The sequence below is a fragment of the Chanos chanos genome, chromosome 10 (assembly GCF_902362185.1).
Source record: "Chanos chanos chromosome 10, fChaCha1.1, whole genome shotgun sequence".
NCBI classification, from domain to species: Eukaryota; Metazoa; Chordata; class Actinopteri; order Gonorynchiformes; family Chanidae; genus Chanos; species Chanos chanos.
This window is the reverse complement of record NC_044504.1, coordinates 6,201,712-6,223,833: the sequence shown is the minus strand read 5'-3', so window position 1 is coordinate 6,223,833 and position 22,122 is coordinate 6,201,712. Positions and strand designations below refer to the sequence as shown.

At 40.3% G+C, this 22,122-nt stretch overlaps 3 protein-coding genes across 3 annotated transcripts; all 3 read left to right on the top strand.

Moving 5' to 3' along the window:
- The first annotated feature begins 425 nt into the window (after positions 1 to 425).
- Positions 426 to 12,897, top strand: poglut2 (protein O-glucosyltransferase 2). Its single transcript, XM_030786782.1, has 10 exons — positions 426 to 922; positions 2,065 to 2,270; positions 2,556 to 2,761; positions 3,473 to 3,550; positions 5,017 to 5,189; positions 5,661 to 5,898; positions 7,135 to 7,344; positions 7,464 to 7,553; positions 9,939 to 10,043; positions 12,724 to 12,897. The coding sequence occupies exons 1-10, from the start codon at positions 741 to 743 to the stop codon at positions 12,739 to 12,741; spliced, it is 1,506 nt and encodes a 501-aa protein (XP_030642642.1). The 5' UTR covers positions 426 to 740; the 3' UTR covers positions 12,742 to 12,897.
- A 2,285-nt stretch (positions 12,898 to 15,182) lies between these two features.
- Positions 15,183 to 16,855, top strand: tex30 (testis expressed 30). Its single transcript, XM_030787281.1, has 4 exons — positions 15,183 to 15,320; positions 15,565 to 15,616; positions 16,090 to 16,301; positions 16,697 to 16,855. The coding sequence occupies exons 1-4, from the start codon at positions 15,198 to 15,200 to the stop codon at positions 16,853 to 16,855; spliced, it is 546 nt and encodes a 181-aa protein (XP_030643141.1). The 5' UTR covers positions 15,183 to 15,197.
- Positions 16,856 to 17,366: 511 nt separating this feature from the next.
- On the top strand, positions 17,367 to 21,175 carry rmp64 (ribonuclease MRP subunit p64). The gene is made up of 9 exons (XM_030786622.1): positions 17,367 to 17,445; positions 17,779 to 17,933; positions 18,223 to 18,311; positions 18,497 to 18,625; positions 19,114 to 19,191; positions 19,559 to 19,944; positions 20,050 to 20,111; positions 20,275 to 20,519; positions 20,781 to 21,175. The coding sequence occupies exons 1-9, from the start codon at positions 17,367 to 17,369 to the stop codon at positions 21,145 to 21,147; spliced, it is 1,590 nt and encodes a 529-aa protein (XP_030642482.1). The 3' UTR covers positions 21,148 to 21,175.
- The last annotated feature ends 947 nt before the right edge of the window (positions 21,176 to 22,122 follow it).

Here is a 22,122-nt window from a genome sequence, read left to right as displayed (position 1 = left end):
TCTAATCTGGAAAATGTGTTAATGGATTTTTTTTTTTTTGCATAGCCTTCCTTTTCAGAATTTAACATTGTAAGACATTGTGGATATCGTCCGTAATGTAAGCCTGTAGACATCATAGTTTGTCGAGAAAAACAAACAAACATAAAAAACAAAAAATAACCCAGATACAATATATGCTTATCTCGAGCTCCTGCTGGAGTCGCGCAAAAATTATACAATCTAAATTTTGCAAGAAAAGTTCTAGATGTGACAACTGACTCTGTGCATACAGTTTTCCCTGTTACCTTCTTTCATCCAATCAGTCTTCCGCTCCTTTGTCTGTCATGTCCCGTCATTGGTTTCGCCCTACTGAGAACAACCAATCCTAACGCTCGACACTGTCTGTTCGTCAGTAAACGCAATTATACACCATTTCAGCAATTTTGTGAACCATCGGGGCTACAGTTTTGGATGTCAAAAACTTTGTCAGTCAGAGAAAAATAAACGCCCATCTTCCCAAGACAACACTCTTTGTTTACAAAGTCCAGTTATTTTTGTGCACAGTTAGATTCGTGAGAAAAATTTGCGTTGGGGACTTTGAACAGAGGAGACTACTGCCACCCGGTCTCTGGCCGCCCAGATGTTGGAACATCTCAGGAATTCGAACTATACCCGGCGACAGAGGCATTTTTAAGCTGACTCGTGAGGAGACCTTTCTCTAGAGCTAGTAGAGTTTGGAACCCACTGCACCAAGCCAAAAAATGCTGTCGTCGTGTTTTTTAATACAGTGTGCGGGACTCATAGTATTAACACTACACGGGGTGTCAGCTGGCGCTGCGCCTAGTGCTGCTAAAAGTTTGGTTTGGGGGCCAGGACTTGAAGCAAATATAGTCCTTCCAGCACGATTCTTTTTTATTCAAGCAGTGGATGCGTCCGGGAGAAAGTAAGTATGCTGACAACGATAAACACTCCTACCCAATCCGAAGACTACTCTTCTCGAGCCCTAGCTTTTCAGGAGTTGTCACCTGATGTTACAATGTACCGAGTGGATGGTTACGCTCTCGGTATTTGATTCATGGTCGCTCTGTAAAACGAACCTTGTGCTTGCGTCAGTGAACAAAACATTAAAGGAGAAACAAATCGCCGGTGTATCGCTAGAGTAACACAGTCTGTGAAATCTGTAGCTCTTGCTTTTGCCCTGGGGGGTCCTGGGAATGTTGTGTTCAGGTGTGAATGCTCTTCACAGGGTACCAAGTCTCACGCTCTCATTAAGATTTAGGTGACAGGAAAGGGTTAAAATTACACCCCTGCTCAGTGGTCTGGGGGCATTTTCCCAGACGTCTGGTATGCCGTTTTTTTTGTTGCTTTCTGCTTTCGTGCTCTAATTGCGTGCCCTCTTTGCTAAGCAACTGCAGAGATAATTAGGTTAAACTACTTATGCAGATTTCAATTAGGCCACCTTTATTTTCCAAGGCTCGACAACATCGGTGCTCGACTTACTGTTGTCCCATCAGTCCTAGAATGCTAGGATGTAGCAGTTGTACCACTAATAATCGCTTTTTGTCACAGTGGCAGTGACCTAGCGCGCCCCCCCCCCCCAAACCCCCCCCCCCCCCCCCCCCCCCGCAGTATTTAAAATTCAGACGCCGTGTAAGCAACCCGCTTAAAGCGACGCTAGGAATGAGCAACATGAAGAGCCGTTTGTGTCTCTTTGAGAACTTGCTACGCAATCGATCACTCGAAAGGAATTTTAAGTCTGAGTGGCTAGTCTAAAACGGCGTTAGATCGTTTCTTATGAAAACAAAACCCAAACTATCTATACACTGAATACCTGTATTCTGGCCCAGCACGAAGAAACCTGACTCAACGTAAACAACCAAACACGCAACAAAAGAGTATTTCTGTCGGAGCTAGACCAGATATATGCGGTCTTTTGGACCACTGAGCTGCAGATAAGAAATGTTGAAAGAGGTGACTTTTCCTTAGTTTTGCATTACAAGCGGAATCAAGCCTGGATGGAATATTCTTTTACAACATCTGTCTGTCCCATCATTAATCAGTTCATCGATGTTCCACATCCTTCAGTTTTACCTCCTCACCGGGAGCAAAGCCCTTTGACGTACGGATCTATTCTCCAACGGAGCAGTATTCCCGTATCTGGATCCAGGTTCTGGACCGTAGGGATGGGTCCTTCTTGGTCCGGTACCGTATGTATGCCAGCTACACCGACTTGCACATCCAGGTTCTGCTGAAGGACAAACATGTGGCCAAGTCGCCCTATGTTCTGAAAGGTTAGAGACATGCTTTACATGAAACACAGACTGGACACACAAAACATACGTCTGTGTTTTATCTGTCAAGAACTTAGTTAATTATAGCTTATAATTGGTATCATGTAGTTTATATTAATATATATCAATGAAGTGCTATCTTGTCCCATCCAAGCTCATATGAATTTCTTGTTGTTTTCTCCATTTTTTGCTTTGTCTGCTTTGCTTGTTCTCTCTCTCTCTCTCTCTCTCTCTCTCTCTCTCTCTCTCTCTCTCTCTCTCTCTCTCTCTCTCTCTCTCTCTCAGGTCATGTGTATCATGAAGGCTGTGACTGTCCGGAGCCCAGTGGTGCATTGTGGGAGAAGCATATGCATTGTCCTTCGTCGTTTGCCCAGATTCAGAGGGACCTGTCTCTGTTTCCCAGAGTGGACCCAGAACGCAATGCCCATGAGATCCCACAGCGCTTCGGCCGCCGACAGAGTCTCTGTCACTACACCATCAAAAACAACCAGGTATATCACACACACACACACACTACACCATCAAAAACAACCAGGTATATCACACACACACACACACACACACACACACACACACTCACTCTATACTACACCATCAAAAACAACCAGGTATATCACACACACACACACTACACCATCAAAAACAACCAGGTATATCACACACACGCACACACTCTATACTACACCATCAAAAACAACCAGGTATATCACACACACACACACACACACTACACTATCAAAAACAACCAAGTATATCACACGCACACACACGCACACACTCTATACTACTCCATCAAGAACAACCAGGTATATCACACACACACGCACACACTCTATACTACTCCATCAAGAACAACCAGGTATATCACACACACACACACACACTACACTATCAAAAACAACCAAGTATATCACACACATGCACACACTCTATACTACTCCATCAAGAACAACCAGGTATATCACACACACACACACGCACACACTACACCATCAAAAACAACCAGGTATATCGCACACACTACACCATCAAAAACAACCAGGTATATCACACACACTACTACTCCATTAACAACATATCATAACGCTGAACCAGCTGAAGCTTGACTATTCCTTCCACTAACCTGAGTTTTGAACAAACACAACATTGTGTAAACACATCTTTTCTTAATGAAGTCACCTTTTCCTTTGTCCTGTCTGCAGGTTTACATAAAGACTCACGGAGAACATGTTGGGTTCAGGATCTTCATGGACGCCTTCCTCCTGTCTCTCACACGCAAAGTCAGTGTGCATGTTTACTGCCTTATGACTCTCTGGTTACATCAGTCTGGAGTCATGAATTTTACTCCTGACTAGTTATGACCGTTTTTATTTTATTTTGTTTTGTTTCTCATAACTTTAAGTACACAAAAGTCTTCTTAGTGAAATGTGGAGGGGGCTATTTTGTCATTTTGAGACATTGTACAATTATACAGTGTGAATCCAAAAAAGATGAGATTGACCAGGCCAAACTGCGTAGAAGTTTGGAGTTGTGGAGACATGCTTCTTTTTGAACAGCAGGGGGCAGTCTTAGACTGTTCTTTATTACACTGAACGTTAAAGGCACACGGGAAAGAGATATTTGTGTGATTTTAACAGAAATTATGAAACAGACTGCTGATTGACTGTCTAGAGGTTTTGGGGAGAGTGGTGACCTTTGTCTGCTTTCAGTGAATCCATGCCTGCGGAGTTATACATTATTACGTTTTAAATAAACTTTCACTAAACTGAGAAACTGCTCAGACGGTGAAATTACGAGCTGTGAGTTAAACAATATGACGGGTACACTGTTAAACAGTGCCACCCAACACATTCCACTGGATTTTCTTTCGAAATATAAGCCAATTAAAATACATTATACTCTCTGCGTTGCACGGTGGGAAGGAAAAAGATTTTCTTCTAAGGCTGCAGAAGAAGCCTTTGCCTCAACTTTCCTGTATTGTGAGGTAAATTGGCTTGGCTGAGCTTGTTTTAGTCCACTTTTTGACAGATTAAGTGTCTGCTGTCCTGTTTTGCTGTTGTTTTATAGAGGGGATTTATCAGACCTGTGGGGTGCACAGCTTGACAGATCTAGCTCTGGGAAATTTTATGTTCAGATTAAATTTTAAGCAGTCGGCAGAAATCAGTAGAAAGCTTTTTTTTTTTTAAAGGCAGAAAAATAGATTGCCATGCTTTTATATTTAATGGAACAAAGGCTTGAAACCCTTCAGGACAGGCTTCAGCACAGAGAATGGTTTTTGGATGGAAAGGTAAACAGTGTTAAAACTGGATGACATCATTCATCAAATCTGGTCATACATTACATAGTCAGGACAACACAGCAAACTCTCTTCAAGACACCCAATAAAAAATGCTCAAGTGTGTGTGTGTGTGTGTGCTTGTGAAGGTGTACTGGTAAAATGCTAACCTGTGTATTTTTAATGTAATAGGGGACTGGAAATGACCAAAGGCAGCTCTAGAGTAGTATTGCTGCTGGACAATGCAAAAGGGCTTAGGATACCAGTTGTCATACTGGAGTGTGTGTGTGTGAGTGTTTGTGTGTAATTATACATAAAATACATAGTTTGTCAGGTTCATAATAAGAGCCAGCTTCACGTGTGTTCACTGAATTTAAATCTTCTGAGATACCTTTAGTTGTTTATGTATAATGTCAAGTGAAAAAATTGTTTTGTGTGATGAAATGGTGTACTGGTTTCCTGTATTCCCAGGTCAAGCTCCCAGATGTGGAATTCTTTGTGAATCTGGGCGACTGGCCGCTGGAGAAAAGGCGGCCCAACGAGAAGCTCCACCCCATTTTCTCCTGGTGCGGGTCCGAAGACACGCGGGACATCGTCATGCCAACCTACGACCTCACAGAGTCTGTCCTGGAGACCATGGGCAGGTAATTTTGAAGGAAATACACACATTCAGGTCAAAGCCCATGCACATATGGCAGCAGTGACAGTTTTAGACGTGTAGTTAATACAAACGTTGGTTAGATATGAGAAGTGCCTGAAGCCATGTGCCAACAGTGACATTTAATTGGAAAGTAAGGAGTAATTAACTTCTAAGGTAGGCTCAGATTTATTCTAATTCATCACCTTGTACTAAAAAAAAAACTTGATCAAAACACATTGAGTTAAGTATACCAATGTTTATTTGTGTCCTGCCGCCCTTTAAAGATGTGAAGCACTTCTTTCGTGTTGAAATGTTTATTTACTGCCAGGTTTCTTTTGTCAAAGAAAGACAGATGGATGACACATACTACTCAACCCAGGCCGCAGAACTGCACGCCAAACCTCAAAACCTTTGTTTTCTTTAATACTTATTCATCTGTGCGTGTGTGTGTGTGTGTGTGTGTGTGTGAGTGCAGAGTGAGTCTGGACATGATGTCTGTTCAGGGTAACACAGGGCCCGCGTGGGAGGAGAAGAACGCCACGGCGTTTTGGAGGGGGAGAGACAGCCGTAAGGAGCGGCTGGAGCTGGTCAAACTGGCGCGGGCGAACCCCACCCTGATGGACGCTGCCTTCACCAACTTCTTCTTCTTCAAACACGACGAGAGTCTTTACGGGCCCCTCGTAAAACACGTGTCCTTCTTCGACTTCTTCAAGGTGAGACAGACAGGGAGAGGTTTAATGAGAAAAGACTTTTCATTTGATGGAAAGTTTGATTTTTTTTTTTTCTATGGGAGGTGAAGTGTCAGGTGGCAAAAGGCAGGATGGATCTGATGAATGGAGAGAGAGTGGGAGAGATTAATGGTCAGGAGGGAAAGGTGAAAAGAGTGAAAGGTCATGAAAGAGTGAGAGGGGGGATGAGGAGAAAAAGAACGCTGAGACGAAGATCAGGAAAGACAGGAATAAGAGAAGGTGTCATGAATAAGAGCGGAGCAGATTGACTCAAATGATGTAGGTGAACGATAAACCATTCTTTAACAAAAAAAGAAAGAAACATCGGCTTCAGAGAGAAAGAGGAAAGTACTTAAGTTATGAAGCATATAATAACAAAGGTTTATGGTTTTTGGTATTGTTTTTTTTTTGTTTGGTAATGTTCATGGTTTCTGTGCATGTCATCATCCAGTGTCAAGGGAAAGTTGAGGTGGCCGTGTCGTTTTTGTTCCACTTGTTTTAGGTGCACAGTTTCACAATTCCACACCAATAAACCCAAGAAAGAGACTACAGACACGTGGAAGTCCAAGGGTGCATCTTTTTTTTTTTTTTTAAGGAAAACTGACTTGGAGGAACAAAATGATGTATTTTCAATATTTAACTTGAGGAGACCTTAATTGTAACATCATGTGAGTGATTCACATGCTTAGGCAGGACAGAAAAAGAAAATTACAGCATTAAACATGACCTCACCTGCACTGTCCAAGATAAAAACATTTCCAAATCCAACTTACAACAGCTTTATCCATTATAGGTATGATTTTTATCACTTCTGGTACACTATTAGTAACGTTTTGGAGTTGTTACACCTTAAGATGCTATGTGAAGTCACTCAAAAATAAAACTTCATAAAATTGTTTAATTTTTTTTTTTCTTCATGTATATCTGAATACTGACTCCATCAGTTTCTGAAATCATTGACTGAATCTCCAGTATAAAATGATTTTTTTATACACAAAGATTTGTTTTATTGCTTGACTTTTTAATCCAGGACACCTTCTTTCTTGCAGGGGAATCTTTCATATCGATATTTTGTAACTTTTTTTTGTATTATTTGTTACTGGTTCATCAGGCATTCATTTCAGTTCACACAAATTGTGAAGTTGTGTTATCCATCTTTTTCAAACAGTGTAGCTAATCCTTTAAATGGATAAAAACATCTTTCTTCTCCTCCACTGACAGTATAAGTACCAGATAAACATCGATGGTACGGTGGCAGCCTATCGATTACCGTACCTTCTGGCCGGAAACAGCGTGGTCCTCAAACAGGACTCCATTTACTACGAACACTTCTACAGTGACCTTCTGCCCTGGACACACTACATCCCCATCAAAGCCGACCTCAGCGACCTGCTGGAGAAGATCCGCTGGGCTCGCGACCATGACGACGAGGTAGAGACGCGAGGCACTTTCTCTCGGACACGCATACACACACTCGTAATTTGAGCTAACAGGAGGAAAGAGTTCTGTTTTATGTGAATGTCAATGTCTTCTCTCTCTCTTTGTCTCAGGCAAACAAAATTGCACTGGCAGGCCAAGAGTTTGCACGAACGCAGTTAATGGGCGACAACATTTTCTGTTACTATTTCAAACTCTTCCAGGTAACTTTTTTTTTCTTTCCTTTTTTTTTTTAATGTATTCATTTATTTGTTCCTTAAAAAGGCACAGTGTTGTGTCTCTCCCAGCATTCAGGTTAATCCTGAAGTAGAGTGAACTGCTGTAAGTCACTGGAGTAACGCCAGAAAGGTCTCTGACTGGGATGTCAGACTGCTGTTGTTGTTATCCCTACACTGTTCCGCTCGCTTTGAGCTTCTTAGCAGCAATGTCTCATGTTTTCAGAAATTCCAAAATGGAAAAAGAAAGAAAAAAAACACAGTAAATTGAGAGAGCAGGAACAAAGCCTCGTCTCTCTCTCTCTCTGTGTGTCTTTTGCTTCCCTCTCTCCCTCCCTCCCTCCCTCCCTCTCTCCTCTAATCAGTCCGCATATCTTAGCTTATCTTATCTTTCATCTCCAATTGGCACTTTTATGTGACATACACGCACAAGGACACAGAGGACTGAGGGGTCAGACACCGCAGGGACATGCTGCAGCTTCTGCACACACACACACACACACACACACAGAATGTATGTATGTAACCATGCCTACTATGCAAACACACACACACACACACACACACACACACACACACACACACACAATGTTCCCAGCTATGCTTTACACACATGCAGAATGAGTGTAACTATGTCTACTGCAGAAACACGCATACACATAGTGTGTAACTGTGCATTTTCCTCACACACAAGCGTATGCGTAATGTGTCTAATTAGTTTTAAGTAGTTAGTTTTTGAACATTCTTTTTTAGGACGGCAGCTATGTGCCGTCAAGTAGTGATTTCAAATGTAATCAATTAGTTTCTGATCATTAGCTGAGAGATTTCTGTGGCTGAAATCTTGAAGGGCCTTGGATGTTTGCGCTCTTGTTTATTTAAGTTTTTTTTTTTTTCTGAATTTATGAATATGGCATTGATCTTTGTTTTACTGTTACCATCTAAATAACCTTGTTCTTTGCTAAAGGACACAGTTGCGTGCAAACTTCTCCTGTTTTGACTCTTACATAACCACAGAGCTCCGTATAGCTATATAGCTCTACATATCTCTACATATCTCTCCGTATTGATGCCTCAGCAGCATTCCTACAGTAACATTAATTTCTTTTTGAAATTCACCAGTCACTGACATTTCCCGAAGAGATGCAACAATTTTTAAAAAATCTTTCTACTTGTTAAAAACCTTAACACCCAGTGGATATATGTTACAACTTTTGCATTTGCAATCATACGGGCCCGGTGCCGTCTCTAATTGGGTCGCCGTTAGTCAACCCCTCACCCGGCTCAGCCCAAGCTGCCGTTGTCATGGTTACAGAGCCGTTTGCTCCAGAGGCGTGCACTGTTGGAGTGCTTTATGATTTTTCTTATCCCGATAGCTTTATGATCATTCTCATTCAAAACAGAAAAATTAATCTTCCAACGTTTCCTCTCTCTCTCTCCGTACAGCACTTCTAAGCCATAAACGCTGCAAGGGCTTTTAGATGTGGAAGTGTTGAAGGTCACAAGAACCAGAGCTACTTGTTTTTAAGTGATGTGTGAGATTTGACATGTAGATAACAGTTCCTTTTTGTACTCTGACCTCACCACCCCCGTGTTTAAAATATGTGCTTTTGAAGCTTCTCTGAAATGCGATCTGTGATAAGCTGCCGGAGAAAACATGTTTTTTTTTTTTAATGTGCGACTGTCTTTTTTTAAATTGGCTAGTTTTGTTTTAATGGTACAGTTTTGAAATGTTCGTTTTTTAACTTGTGTGAAACTATCATGCTAGCTTTCAAAAAAGAAATTTTGAGTATCAAATTGTACTATCAAATTCTTGTACATCTGTATACACTTTTGTACTTGTATGGCTGGGTAAAACATTGGTGGAGAAAACCATACCTTTCTAGACCTAGTCTTTATAGTGGTGGTGGCGTTGTAGAACGAACAAATCAAATCAAGGTTTTGAAATCATTTCAAATTCTATTGTGCCAGAAATGTGGAATTTTGGAATTTTGAACACTTTTTTTGACTGACTCTTTTTTTTTTTTGGCGTTTAAACTATACTTATCAACTAACACTTACCTTATAAAATTTTGTTTCAGCTGTCTGTGTGTTTGTGTGTTTGTGTGTGTGTATTACTCTTTGATCTCTAACATCTCTCACCTTTGTGTATGTGTGCATATATATGTATGCCTGTGTGCTTATATATATATATATATATGCCTGTGTGTGTGTGTGTGTGTATACACACACACATGCATACATACGCACACACACACACATACATACAATATGATACTTTTCAATCTCTAACATCTCTTGCCTCCTTTTCATAACTAGATGTTTTGGTACACCTTTAACGATGGCCCTAACCTTATGTGTGTGTGTGTTTTCCAGGAATATGCAAAGCTGCAGGTGAGTGAGCCTCAGATTCGAGAGGGCATGGAGCTGGTGGAGCAGCCAAAAGATGACCTGTTCACATGTCACTGCCACAGGACCAAGGTAGTGTGTGTGTGTGTGGTTGTCCATATCTATAGCTGCATTATGCATTCGGTTATGGTTTTAAAATGTTATGTGCAAGCTAAACCATTATAAAACATTTGGCCTATCAAAGGTTATCAAGATGTGATTACAATCTTTATGGTTTTTTTTTTACAACCAATTCGGAACAAATATAAATGTTTTATCCAAATGCGGTGTAAAATCCTTTTTAAGAACCTTTTATTTGTTTTTTTGTTTTTGTTTTTTAAAATTTTGTTCATTCGTTTTGTGCAAATTATTTTTAGATGCTCAGTCTTTTTCATGTTTCTGCCGTAGTTTTGTCATCGTTCAGAATGTACCGTCGTGTCTAAGATTCATCTTGCAATGTTCTTTTTTTGAAATGGTCAAAGGCAGTTTCTTTTAAATTCATATCTTTGCTATGAGGGCATCAGTTCATAACTGGTTGTGATCAACACAACATTTTTTTTGTAGAATGAGTGAAAACGCTCTCTAGAAATGAATTGGCCACATTCTTCTGCAAAAGCTTTTGCTAGAAATGTGTTATTTTTCCGGTTAGTTTTTGTGGTTAATTTACAGGCATGGTTTTGCTTATCTCTCCTGTCCTCACTGTCCACATAGACTTAAACGCTTTATACTGTATTTGACGTAATACCTACACAGACATAGTTGTGTGCAAAAAGGTTGTGCCCCACTGGGTCAAAGTGTATGTTTCACTGAGTCTTATTTCATTGAATTGCACAGAAACTGACCCTATCTCAACAGGACCTCTTTTACAAATGTTAATTTAAGTAAACAACATTTACTAAATATTTATTTTTTCTAACACAGTTGTATTTCAAACATTCAATATGACACATGGACGCTGCCCCCTAAATAAATTTAAACAGAAACTTCAACCATAAGACACATTGTTAGAAAAATGGAAGTGGGATAGTTGAAGTTAAGACAAGATCAGGGACAGCAAGTAATATCTCTGATAGACGTGTTGGAGATCTTGTAAGAGCTACAATACGGAGGACTCATGTCTGTGTAACTGACATTAGTATAATTGAGCTGCCCCAGGAACAGGTGTTTGCAGGTCTACATTATAGCATTGCTATTGCATCCGTCCTCAGAGGAGAGCCTTTTCTTTGGAGTAATTACGAAATGCTGAACACTTCAGGTTAATGGAACTAATGGAACTAACTAAGCACTTATAAAACCATTTTTTTTTCTTCTCAACCACATGGGAAACGTTTGTAGGAGATGAAGAAAAAAAAGAATGTTTCACCAGCTGATAGGCATGGGGTCATTTACCCAGAGAATGAATTCGACTAGATATCATCAAATGATCAGATTTATCGTATCACATTTAGCTTGACGTCCTAAATCGAAGCTGGATATTTCAAAAAGACACCAACCCAAAACATCATAGAGAATTGGTCATGAAATACTTAAAAGAAAGACAGATTTTGGAATGGCATCCCGGTTCTTAGACATTTATTTTAAATCTTTGGAGAGATCTCAGCCGAGCAGTTGGCAGTCTAAGCAATATTTCTGAGCTAGAGGAGTTCTTCAGAACATACGAGGGAAAAAATTCCTAAAGCAATAAGACGTTTAATGGGCCACAGGAGATGTCCAGAAGCTTTCATAACTACCTAGTTGCTTTTATAACTAGTAGACGTTGCTTAGTACTTAAGTACACAGTACGACAAATCCCTTTTATTAATATTCTGAATGTGTAAAAAAAATGCAAACAAATCTTGGTTGTGCACTGAATTCTGTGGAAACACATCACGTTCAAATTGTACAGTGTAGATGTTTGGCCAGCCTCTGTTGAAGCAGAGATTCATAGAAACGTACACTTTGACCAAGAGTGTCCAAACTTTAGCACACAGCTATCTCTTGTGCTACCAAGAGGGCTTGTGTGCTACTGTAGAGATTGGAAGAACTGTCAGAGGTCACTGCACTTGAGTATTTGAGCACAACCCTCTTGGCCTTGAGCTTAGCAACACTTGTCTGGAAGACACAAGATTAGGAATTATGTGCATTCCACACTTGGCTATACAAATTCCAATGGCAATGTCGCCGATTCATGCTACTGTCCAAGGTCACGCAATCTTTTGAAACGCTTTTTTTTTTTTTTTTTTAATCTTTTTGTCGTCTTGTTTGCGTCACCTCCTCTCTTGCTCGAGATGCATGTAAGGGTTGTTTGAGTTACACTTTTTATGTTTTACAATATGAACTGTATTCCACCTATCCCTATAATGTCATTTGTGGTGGTCTTATTTATGAATGAAGACTACCGCAGTTTTACAGTATTTAAGAGCATTTGTGTTCCAGAGGCGTAGGCCAGCAAATGTTTGGAACAGTCTTACCCAAGCACTTTTTGAGGAAGTAATTATTTACTTTACCGCTCGTCAGAAAGCCGTGTTAATTAAGGACATTATGCTTTTTATGTTCTTTTTATTATGTCATAAACCACTGAGCCCTTCAGCCAATTGATCAAATGACTTTATTCTCTTTTTACAGTCTTAAAGATTAATCAAAGACTAGATTGAATATAATTTGGTCGAAGGATCATCGAGACAAAGTTTATGTAGTTGGTTTGTTGTGACTCATCATGAAATGCGTTTTTAAGTCCATATTTTGTTCTTTTCTAAAATATTAGTCACACTGATTTTTCTCTCCCTTTCCACAGGTGAAGGATGAACTTTGACACACAAACTACTGGCGATGGAAAAAAAAAATCACCTTTGTGTGAATGAGAAAAAAAAAAGAAAAGAAAAAAAACTTGAACAGGACAACTTGGACTTTTGCAATGCAACTCATCATTGTAATAATTTGACTGAATGTTACCATCTTTTGTTTGGTTTTTTTTGTTTGTTTTTTTTACATATATATAATAAATCTATTTTTCAATCTTTTTATATATTAGCCTGTTTTTTTTTTTACATTTTGATTAATGTAAAATTGTAAACATGGTTAATATGGTCTATTAAAATGCCATTATAATAATTTTACTAGGTTCTCTCCTCACCCACTCTCTCAATTTCAGTCTAGACTAAAGCCTAGCACTCGATAATCAACTTAGCCAAAGGAGTTGGGGCGGTGGACCGTTGGCATGGAGTGTTTTGGTGAACTGAGCTATTGATGCTGTCTCCTCTCTACACGCCATCACTTAAGCTTGTTGATGATGGAATGGAGAGTTGCTGATGTCCCGAGGACGCCATGCGGCCTGCGGCTTCCCGCCTCTTTTTTGTTTGTTTTTTTTGGGTCAACGCTGCACTAATTAGGACTGCCGGCGCACTAGTGATGCACTTGAATCAGAATCAGTGCCGTTCTGAAACATTTAAAAAAAAAAATACTACCACCTGCCTCAGTTTGCTTCAGCTTTCTTGTTCCCCCTCTTCTTTTATCTTCACTTGCCTGCCCCAACACTGGGGGTATCCATTCTGAGCTCTACAAGGTTCCAGTCCCAAGTGTCTGCTCCCAGTATGAGGCTTATATACTTCTGTCCCTCCTGCCCAGACCTCCTGCAGGCTCCTGTTCTGAGCCAGCGACGCACCTGTGACACAACTCAACCTGACTGTGAACCAAGATAAAAACCTGTCCTTTATAGCCACGCCAAAATCTCAGTTTTAACTATAGCAAAGCTAATTGCTCTCAGCCACTATACATTGGTCTTAAAGACAAACTTATTGATATGAACACTGCTTGGTTATTAAATTAATCTATATCTGTTACGACCCAAAGCTCCTAGAACCTTGTATATGAACTCTTTTATAGTATAAACAAATCACACTTCATACTGTTTACTGTAAATACTTGTCTAGAGCACTGAGTGTGTTTATCACGGACTCATCCTACTCCATTAGGGTGACCATACGCCCTTTTTTCGGACCTAAAAAATGCGTCCGCATTGCTTTAACCTTTTCTATACGTCCCGTCCTGTCGCGCGCCACCAGATGAGCGGTCATGTACACTATCATGCCATAAACATTGTTTACTGCATCTCATTCATTACCATTAACACCGCAGCAACAGCCAAGAGACCTTAAGAAAACCGTGACGCCACCATAATTTGAATGGAAAGAAATAAGGTCATCCTGCCACTGTTATTATGCTAGTAGTTATTTGTCTTATTAAAGACTAGCCGGCTATGTATTGCGGCAGTTAAGTACAAATGCAGTTTCACATTGCATTGTCAAGCATCAGCCTTACATGCGCAACGACAGGAACAGAAAGTGACATTCACTTAAATTTCCCCATAAATTAGGAGGGGAATGCATCATCCCCTTTAGATCCTTGTAATCTGCAGAGACTCAAGTAGACTCTTAGGACATTTTATTTATTTCTGTATTTGTCGGGGTAGGCCCACTAATGCCCTTGCATATGCAATGCTGAGGTATTTCATGTCGTACAGTATATCAAAACCAGTACATTCCTACTACACTAGGACCACGAAAAGCGGACCTCTGTCACGTTTATACAGCAAGTCGTTTTCTCGTTTTACGGTATGGATGTGAATAGTAAAAAAGTGCATCCATGCTAGACAATAATTAGGACACTAAGCATGGATTTGACGTAGGCCTACTGGCAAATATTGTTATGCCAATATTTATAATCCCTCACGATAGGCTTAAATGTTACGTTTTCGAAAAGTGCACTGCAAACCCCCGAAATCGTTCACAGATTATTTTTTTTAGGACGTTGTCTATTTTCCATCACTACTACTTGCTCCAGACAAGCATAGCGTTACTCCTCAGCAGCAGATGGCGCAATGTAGGAGATGATTATGGACATACGTTCTGAACCGCCATAGTTAAAAATCCTTTACTGCTCTGAAAGAACATGGGAGAGTTTTACGAGGTAACGTAAGTAAATATTAGTGGTTCATGTACGTCGGTCAATTCATATTCCTTGTTATCGTATTACAAATGAATTTACATCACCTAGGAATATTAACAGGGGTATTACTGCTGATATTCAAAGTAAGAAGTTGACTTGCTACACTGTTTTACACCATTTTAACGTTTTTTTTTTGTTTCGCCTTTACAGGAAAATGTCAAAATCCCCTTCAAGGCTAAACATTTAGACGCTGTTTTGAGTGTTCCTGTTAATGTCAGTTCCGTGCGGACTGCGGTTGTCCTCACACACGGGGCTGGAGGAGACATGAACTTCAGACATCTGATGTCTCTCGCCCACTCGGTCGCTCGCTCTGGATTTCTGTGTCTTCGTTTCACATGCAAAGGTCTTAATCTCACCTACAGAGTGAGCGCCTACAGAGCAGTTGTGGTAAATATTGTTACTGAAGTTACGAGTCAAAACTATGTTATTATAATCAGAAGAGTGCAATATGTGATCCTATGTTAGCATAATTTCTTGTTTCTTGCTTTCTTTCTTTCTTTCTTTCTTTCTTTTTTAAGACCTTTTATGCTTTAGTTCCTCTGGATGTTTTGATTCGAGGAATGCAAAGATTACATTAGTTTTGTTTTTGTTTTTAAATAATAAAAAAAAAACATAAGTGACTGCTTTGCAGGAATACCTGAAAGCCCTTGAGAAATTTCCTGTAAAGAATATTTTCCTTGGTGGTAAGTAATGACATGATAAAGTAATATAACCATAAAATTTTGCAACAAAAAGTTCATTGGCATGAAGTATATGAGATTTTAAGTAAATATTGTTGGCATGTGACGCCTATGTTAAATTGTGCCGGAAAATTTCATTGACAGTAAAGTTATGGAATGAGTCATTCATGATATCAGTGACAGTGCACTTACAGTGATATGTAACAACTGTATTTTTAGTTTTTTTTCCCAATGTCTTTTCATGTATTTGTAAGTGTGTATGTGTCTTAGTGTGTCTTTGTATCGGCATACTGTCATGTACATATGTATATGTATTTATCTGCCTTCAGTGTGTGTGTATGTGTGTGTTTGTTTGTGTGTTTGGGCACATGTGCATGTGTGTGCATGTGAGCGTGTGTCTGCCTGTGTGCATGTGCGTGCATGTGAGTGTGTGTGCGTACATGCGTGTGTGCATTAATCCTGTCTCTCTCCCTCAGGTCGGTCCATGGGTGCCCGTGCCGCTGTAGCCTTGGCCAGGCAGCTCTGTGCAGAGGATGAGGAAGCTGTCCAGGGTGTGCTGTGTGTATCCTTCCCTCTGCACCCTCCAGGGCAAACACACATGTACAGTCAGCGCAGTGGAGACCTCCAAGCGTTGTCTCACGTTCCAGTGCTCTTTGTTTCTGGGACGGCTGATAACATGTGTGAGCAGGTGAGGACCAAGGTCCTTCACATGACTGGCTTACAAATTCAATCACTTAAAACATGCGAGTCATATTTGGTGCAGTCAGGTTTCTGTAGTTCATAATTAACTGTCTTTCGTCTAAGTTATGTAATTGCTTAGGTCTCTGTTCAAGACAATCAATGTTAATTGCTTCACAGCGTAATCTTCTTATCTTGAAATATTTGTGTATATGTGAGGTGTAGCGCAACGTGTTCTTAGCCTTAAAACAATGACTTCAAAATTGTTCTTAAGAACAAAATTTGTTCTTAAAAACACAACTGAAAGAATGAATATAGACTGATAGATAGACAGATACCTTGTTTTGTCCTGTCTTTCTGTTCAATGATATTCACACTGTCCTTTTTCCCACCATTGTCCTTCAGAAGCTTCTAGAGAAGGTGGTCGCTCAAATAAAGACCTCCTCTGCTGTCCACTGGGTAGAGGGAGCCAGTCATGGACTGACAGTCACAGGAAGGAATGAAGAGTTAGTGCTGACTGAGGTCAACTCCGTCATCCTAGCTTGGATACAGGAACATGTCTGAGACAACACACTGCCACAGTCAGACACTGACTCAGCACCCCTCAGAACTGTTTTTTCCCCCAAATAATTGTAAATACAGCACAATAAAGATATATTTTTGTTAAAATGGGTACCTTCTTGTGTGTTTTTGTAGGCTCCTTTTGTATGCGGCAGAGTGATACCGTTATGACATAATCTGTACCATCAAAAACTATCACGACACTGTCGATTGCTTAGGGACTGCTACGTATGTCAGAAGAAGATTTTTACTGGCAGCTATTAATTTTTTTTGTATCATGGAACTGTTTGCTTAGCTGACTTTTATTTGATTTCATTTAATTACAGAACACATTATTTACTTATTGACTTTTTAAAATAAAATCCAGCCTTCTTGATCTGATCAATACAGAGCACAGCTCAGACTTTTCCATCGCGATACATTTCACACTGTCTCTTTAAGACCTCTGACGTTCACATTAACCTCTGCCTCTGATTGGTTAAATCTCTCTTCCGTTTTGTTGCACGGAGACAACATGGAACCATGGAATAAAGTCAACATACCTTTGCCAAGTGCTAGTTCAACAAGTCGCATTGCGTTTTCAGCCACGACAGGTAAGAGCTGGGTTTTGCTAGATTTTGTGCTGTTTCCGGCAATAACACTAGTGAAAAGCCTTGACTTGGTCTCACGCGAAAACCCACTTTAATCACATGCCTTAGCTGCATATGTTTGCAACCCACGTGGAGTGAAAGCTACGATGCACTTACTATCTCACGATAAGTTCGTGTACACACAAGTGCTTCCGTAATCACTTAGGCAGTTCTTGCTTTCATATGGGTACATGTCTTAATCATGTCTGACTGGCAGTGCAACACCTCAGTATGAAGCATCCAACATCCTATATTGCAAAACCTTGATGTAAATCTGTGGTTTTGCATCTCTCCCAGACGATACTATCAACTGTATTTTGAGTGCCTGTGAAAACGTCTTAAAGTTACTCTGCAGCGAAGTGCTTCAGACAGAGGTCCGCGTGCTTTACGAACTCACATATAGTGTAAACAACAGCCTAAGACAGCACAAACCTTTCCGCGCCATCAAACAGGTGAGAGAAGTCGTTTCTAAAACTGTTCTCCTAAGATAGAGAAATCTTATCCGTGTCATCCTCCACTTACTTTACTGAGAAGCAGTTCTCCATAGTACTACATTTTTATCACTGCTTTCATTGTTTGTTTGTGGTGAACTGAATATTCGTCATTTGAAGAAGTTCCATGTGTCAGCTGTATCAGAATAGCTCGACTCATTGTGTCCACATCCCCGTTAGCCGTCTAATCCAGTTGAGATGAATAGGCTGTGACAGAATGATTTTTTTTCTTCATTTTCTCCGGTCGCAGGTTGAACAATGCATAAACCGGGTGACGGAGATGAAGCTGCAGGAGACATTGCAGGACTTGATAGACCTGTGTCCCACAGAAGTTCAAAGGTATGAAAAGTGTGTTTATGTCATTATTGAAGTACTTCATGATTTCTGTGCATGATTTCTCATAGATTTGTGGGGTTGGGAGTATCCCCTTGAACTCCTTATGACATCGGAGATATGTTATATTTGAGAAGTTTTTTCTGTCATAATGATGTTTATGTTTATATGCGTATGTCTGAAACCATTAGGAAAGTGGGGGTTGAACTGGGACAGTGTGAAGTGCCCAGTCAGCCCATGTTGGAGTGGTTATGTCTCAGACTCCTGGGAGCTTCAAAGCTGCTGAGTCAAACAGTGAACCGCTGCACCAAAGCCTTTATGTATCCTTCACAAATATAACGCACAAAAGTAAGAATAGTTACAACTAGGACTGCACCAGGGCACTCACAAATCCCTGACAAATTCAGCACTCATATCGTTAGTGCGGAACTGGACCGTTCGTGTGTCTTTCACAAATTCAGTATTTACTGAACTGAAGCGATGGGTAAGGGAGCTGACGGGGTCTGTTTTAGACCGCGGCTGATCAAGTCTAGTCCTTTACAGTCAGATTCCTGCCACACCTTCAAATGAAAATAGGCGGCTGAGCAAAAGGCAGAGATGCAGAGTTTGGTCTTCTTAAAAACATGCGATTTATATTTAATTAGAAAAATCAGGAAGACTGTTATCGGTACAATCTGCACAGTAGACAGGATGCATATGTAAGTTGTTTAACTTGTGGAAAAACCCTCCAAATTTGTTTGAGAGTACATGTAATGTGTGTAAGGTACACATAATGGCTCCTTTAGGCCTTGACTGTTTCCCCTGTTAGACTCACCAAACAGCATCTTGAGGGAGCTGAGTTCATTGTGCTGAACCTAGTGCTCGTGAGCATGCTCAGTCGACTCTGGTGAGTTTTGATTGTCATTCTTTTTTGATTCATGCATTGGTAAGTACAAATATATCAGATAAGTTTATAAATAAAGATAAAGAGTAATGCGTTTTAAAACAAAGAAAATTAAGTTGAAAACAGCAATGAAGCAGAGATAAAAATGAACCGTTTAATATAGTCCTGTTGCTTATGTCAGATTATGAGATTGATTCCTGGCAAGGAAGCAGGCTTAAATCTCACCTAATTCTTTATAACTTAGCATTTATATTAATTAAAATTTCACATGTTGTTCAGTTCAATACGATGTGTACCTTTGGGCTTCAGTGTTTTCACCTATGCAATTTTGAAAACAACTAATGATGAACCCGGATGCACCAACCAACAGGGTTTTCTTCAGAGGTATCCTGAGAAACCTGGTCCCTTTGTACCAGGGAACACTGGAGCTGCTCCAGCAGGTGTCCGAGTCATGGCCCATGCCGTACCTGATAGACTTCACCCTTCCCGGGGACCTGCTGGCCTTTCTGGGCCCTTCAAACACAGATCTTTTAGAGGAGACTAACACCAAGGAGCCTCAGTGGGCCCTGAAGTTGAAAGGCATCTCAAACTCCTCTGTGCTTGACAGACTGTTTGGTGAAGAGGAGGAGGAGGAAGAAGAAGGAGAAGAGAAGAATGGATTGATGGAGCAGCTGGTAGCAAACGGGCGTAGGGGCAGTGATGGAACCAGCATAGACCTGGGAAGTGCGGTCTTAATACGGCGTGGAGATTTTTCAGGTAAATCAGTCTGTCTGAATAATACCATCTCTTTTTACCTCAGTAATTTATTTATACACTAGCTGTTTGATATCCATGTTTCTCTCTTTTTTTTCTCCCACACAGAGTCTTCCTCTGGGTTGGATATAAAAGAAATGCTTAAGCATCCATATAGGGGCAGTAAACAGGTATGTCTTGTGTCCTGAGGTGTTCCACATAAATATTTCAAAACAGTTCGGTACCCTGCGATCATTTTTTTTTTTTTCTTATTTGACGAAGCTCATTTGACTGGAATGAGGTGTTTCTGTGTGCAAAGATGTGATTTTATACCAGTCATGTTTTTGTTCTCAGAAGACGTCTGCTTTGAGGACTGATGGGAGGGTCCAGTCGGTTTATGAGGACCAAACAGTGATTGGTCAGAGGAGGCAGTTTCTGAAGCGGTTAAAGAAAACATCCAGCTTTAGCGACATGACTGCCTACATACACGACGTGATCCGTTGGTGTAAAGGCTGTAAGCTTCATCAGACAAGGCAGGCTCTGGCCTGTATTCTCCTCAAATGCCAGAGGATGAAGAATCTGGAAGCTGAAGGCTACAGGTGCTCTGAACTCTTCGTCTCTCTGACTTGGCCTCAACCATAAATTATGTATTTATTTATTTATTTTTAACTCAAATGATTTTTTTTCCTTGTAATTCTGTCCAGAGAGATTGGCTTTTAAGTTTCACAATGTTAGGTCTAATTGTGACCCTTTTTTTAAAAAAAAAGTCCTATTCATATGTATATCCAGTACATGGTGGCATAAAGATGAAGTCTGTATTTAATGTTTGCTTGCTTGTTTTGTTTTGTTTCATCGTGCAGTTTGCAGAGGAAGCTAAAAAAGTTCCGTACGAACGTTCATCGAGCGCTTAAACCTAACAGAACCTCCCAGTCAAGACCAACGCGTCCTCCGTCTGTGCAGAGGACAACTTCGCGTCGGAGAAGTCGATGTAGAATGGCCCTGGGACGTTTCGGGTCCATCAGAGACAGGTTCGGAAACCGCAGAACGCGTTCCAGAAAGAACAGGTCTGTGTCTGCCTACCAGGACTCTGTTGAGGATAAGGTTGTCAGCAGAAACATCACACCCAACACTGAAGAAAAGAGTACGTCGTCAAAGACAGTCCCTGAGAAACCAGACACCTTTAATGAGGAGGACATTGATGATATTTTTGCCTCAATAGGTTTTTGATTTCTTGTTCTTTTTTTTTTTCCCTTTTTTTTTTTCCAGACATCATGGAGTATTGGAATGCGTGTTATAGAGATAGTTAAGATGTTTTATTAAAGACAGAAAAATGCTTTATTAAAACATGACTTTTGTGTCCCATAATATGTCTTTATGTTTTTATGTTAATGTGATCCTTCAATATTCATTCAAATGCGTTATGTAAACACATATCCCCCATAAAGTGGGATCACAGTGTAGCACATAAACAACAGTAGAACACAAAGTGTATAATATATAATCGTGGGGTAATGTGAACAGAGTAGGAAATATATGCACAACGCACAATGTATACAATTGGGTACATAATCACAGAGTAACACACATACAATAGGATACATAATCACAGTGTAACAGACATACAGTAGGGTATATAATAACAGTGTAACACACATACAGAAGGATATATAATCACAGTTTATACAGTTCCTCAGAATGCTGCAGAAGGTTCCATTGAATTGAATGGGCCATCCCAACGTTCGGAGGTCCGATATTTCCGATATAATAATGACCGCTGCTGGCAACGGGTTATGTACTTCTGATTCATATCTTGATATCATGCCGCAAGTAGTCCGTTCCACAGTTGGGGAACATATCTGTGTATCCATATCTGTGGTCCATTCACTTATCGTAACGGAAATGTATCGTAATTTGCATGGTAGGTTGAAGAGTCTGCAGGTAGCCAAACACGTTGCTACGCAACACTCGCAATTTAAAAGTCCTATTTGCTAGAATAACTATTTTTCTCAGCGGAAGCCACGAAAGGGTAATGAAATCATTGACATGAAATATTGTGTGAAGTTTCTTTTTTCATATTGGCATGTAACCGTATAATAAGCGGGATAATGTAAAGTCCGGCGGTCGTTATTGAAAAATACATCCCTTCAGGACGACACAAGGCCCCATACGAAACACACATACAGTAGGATATATAATCTCAGC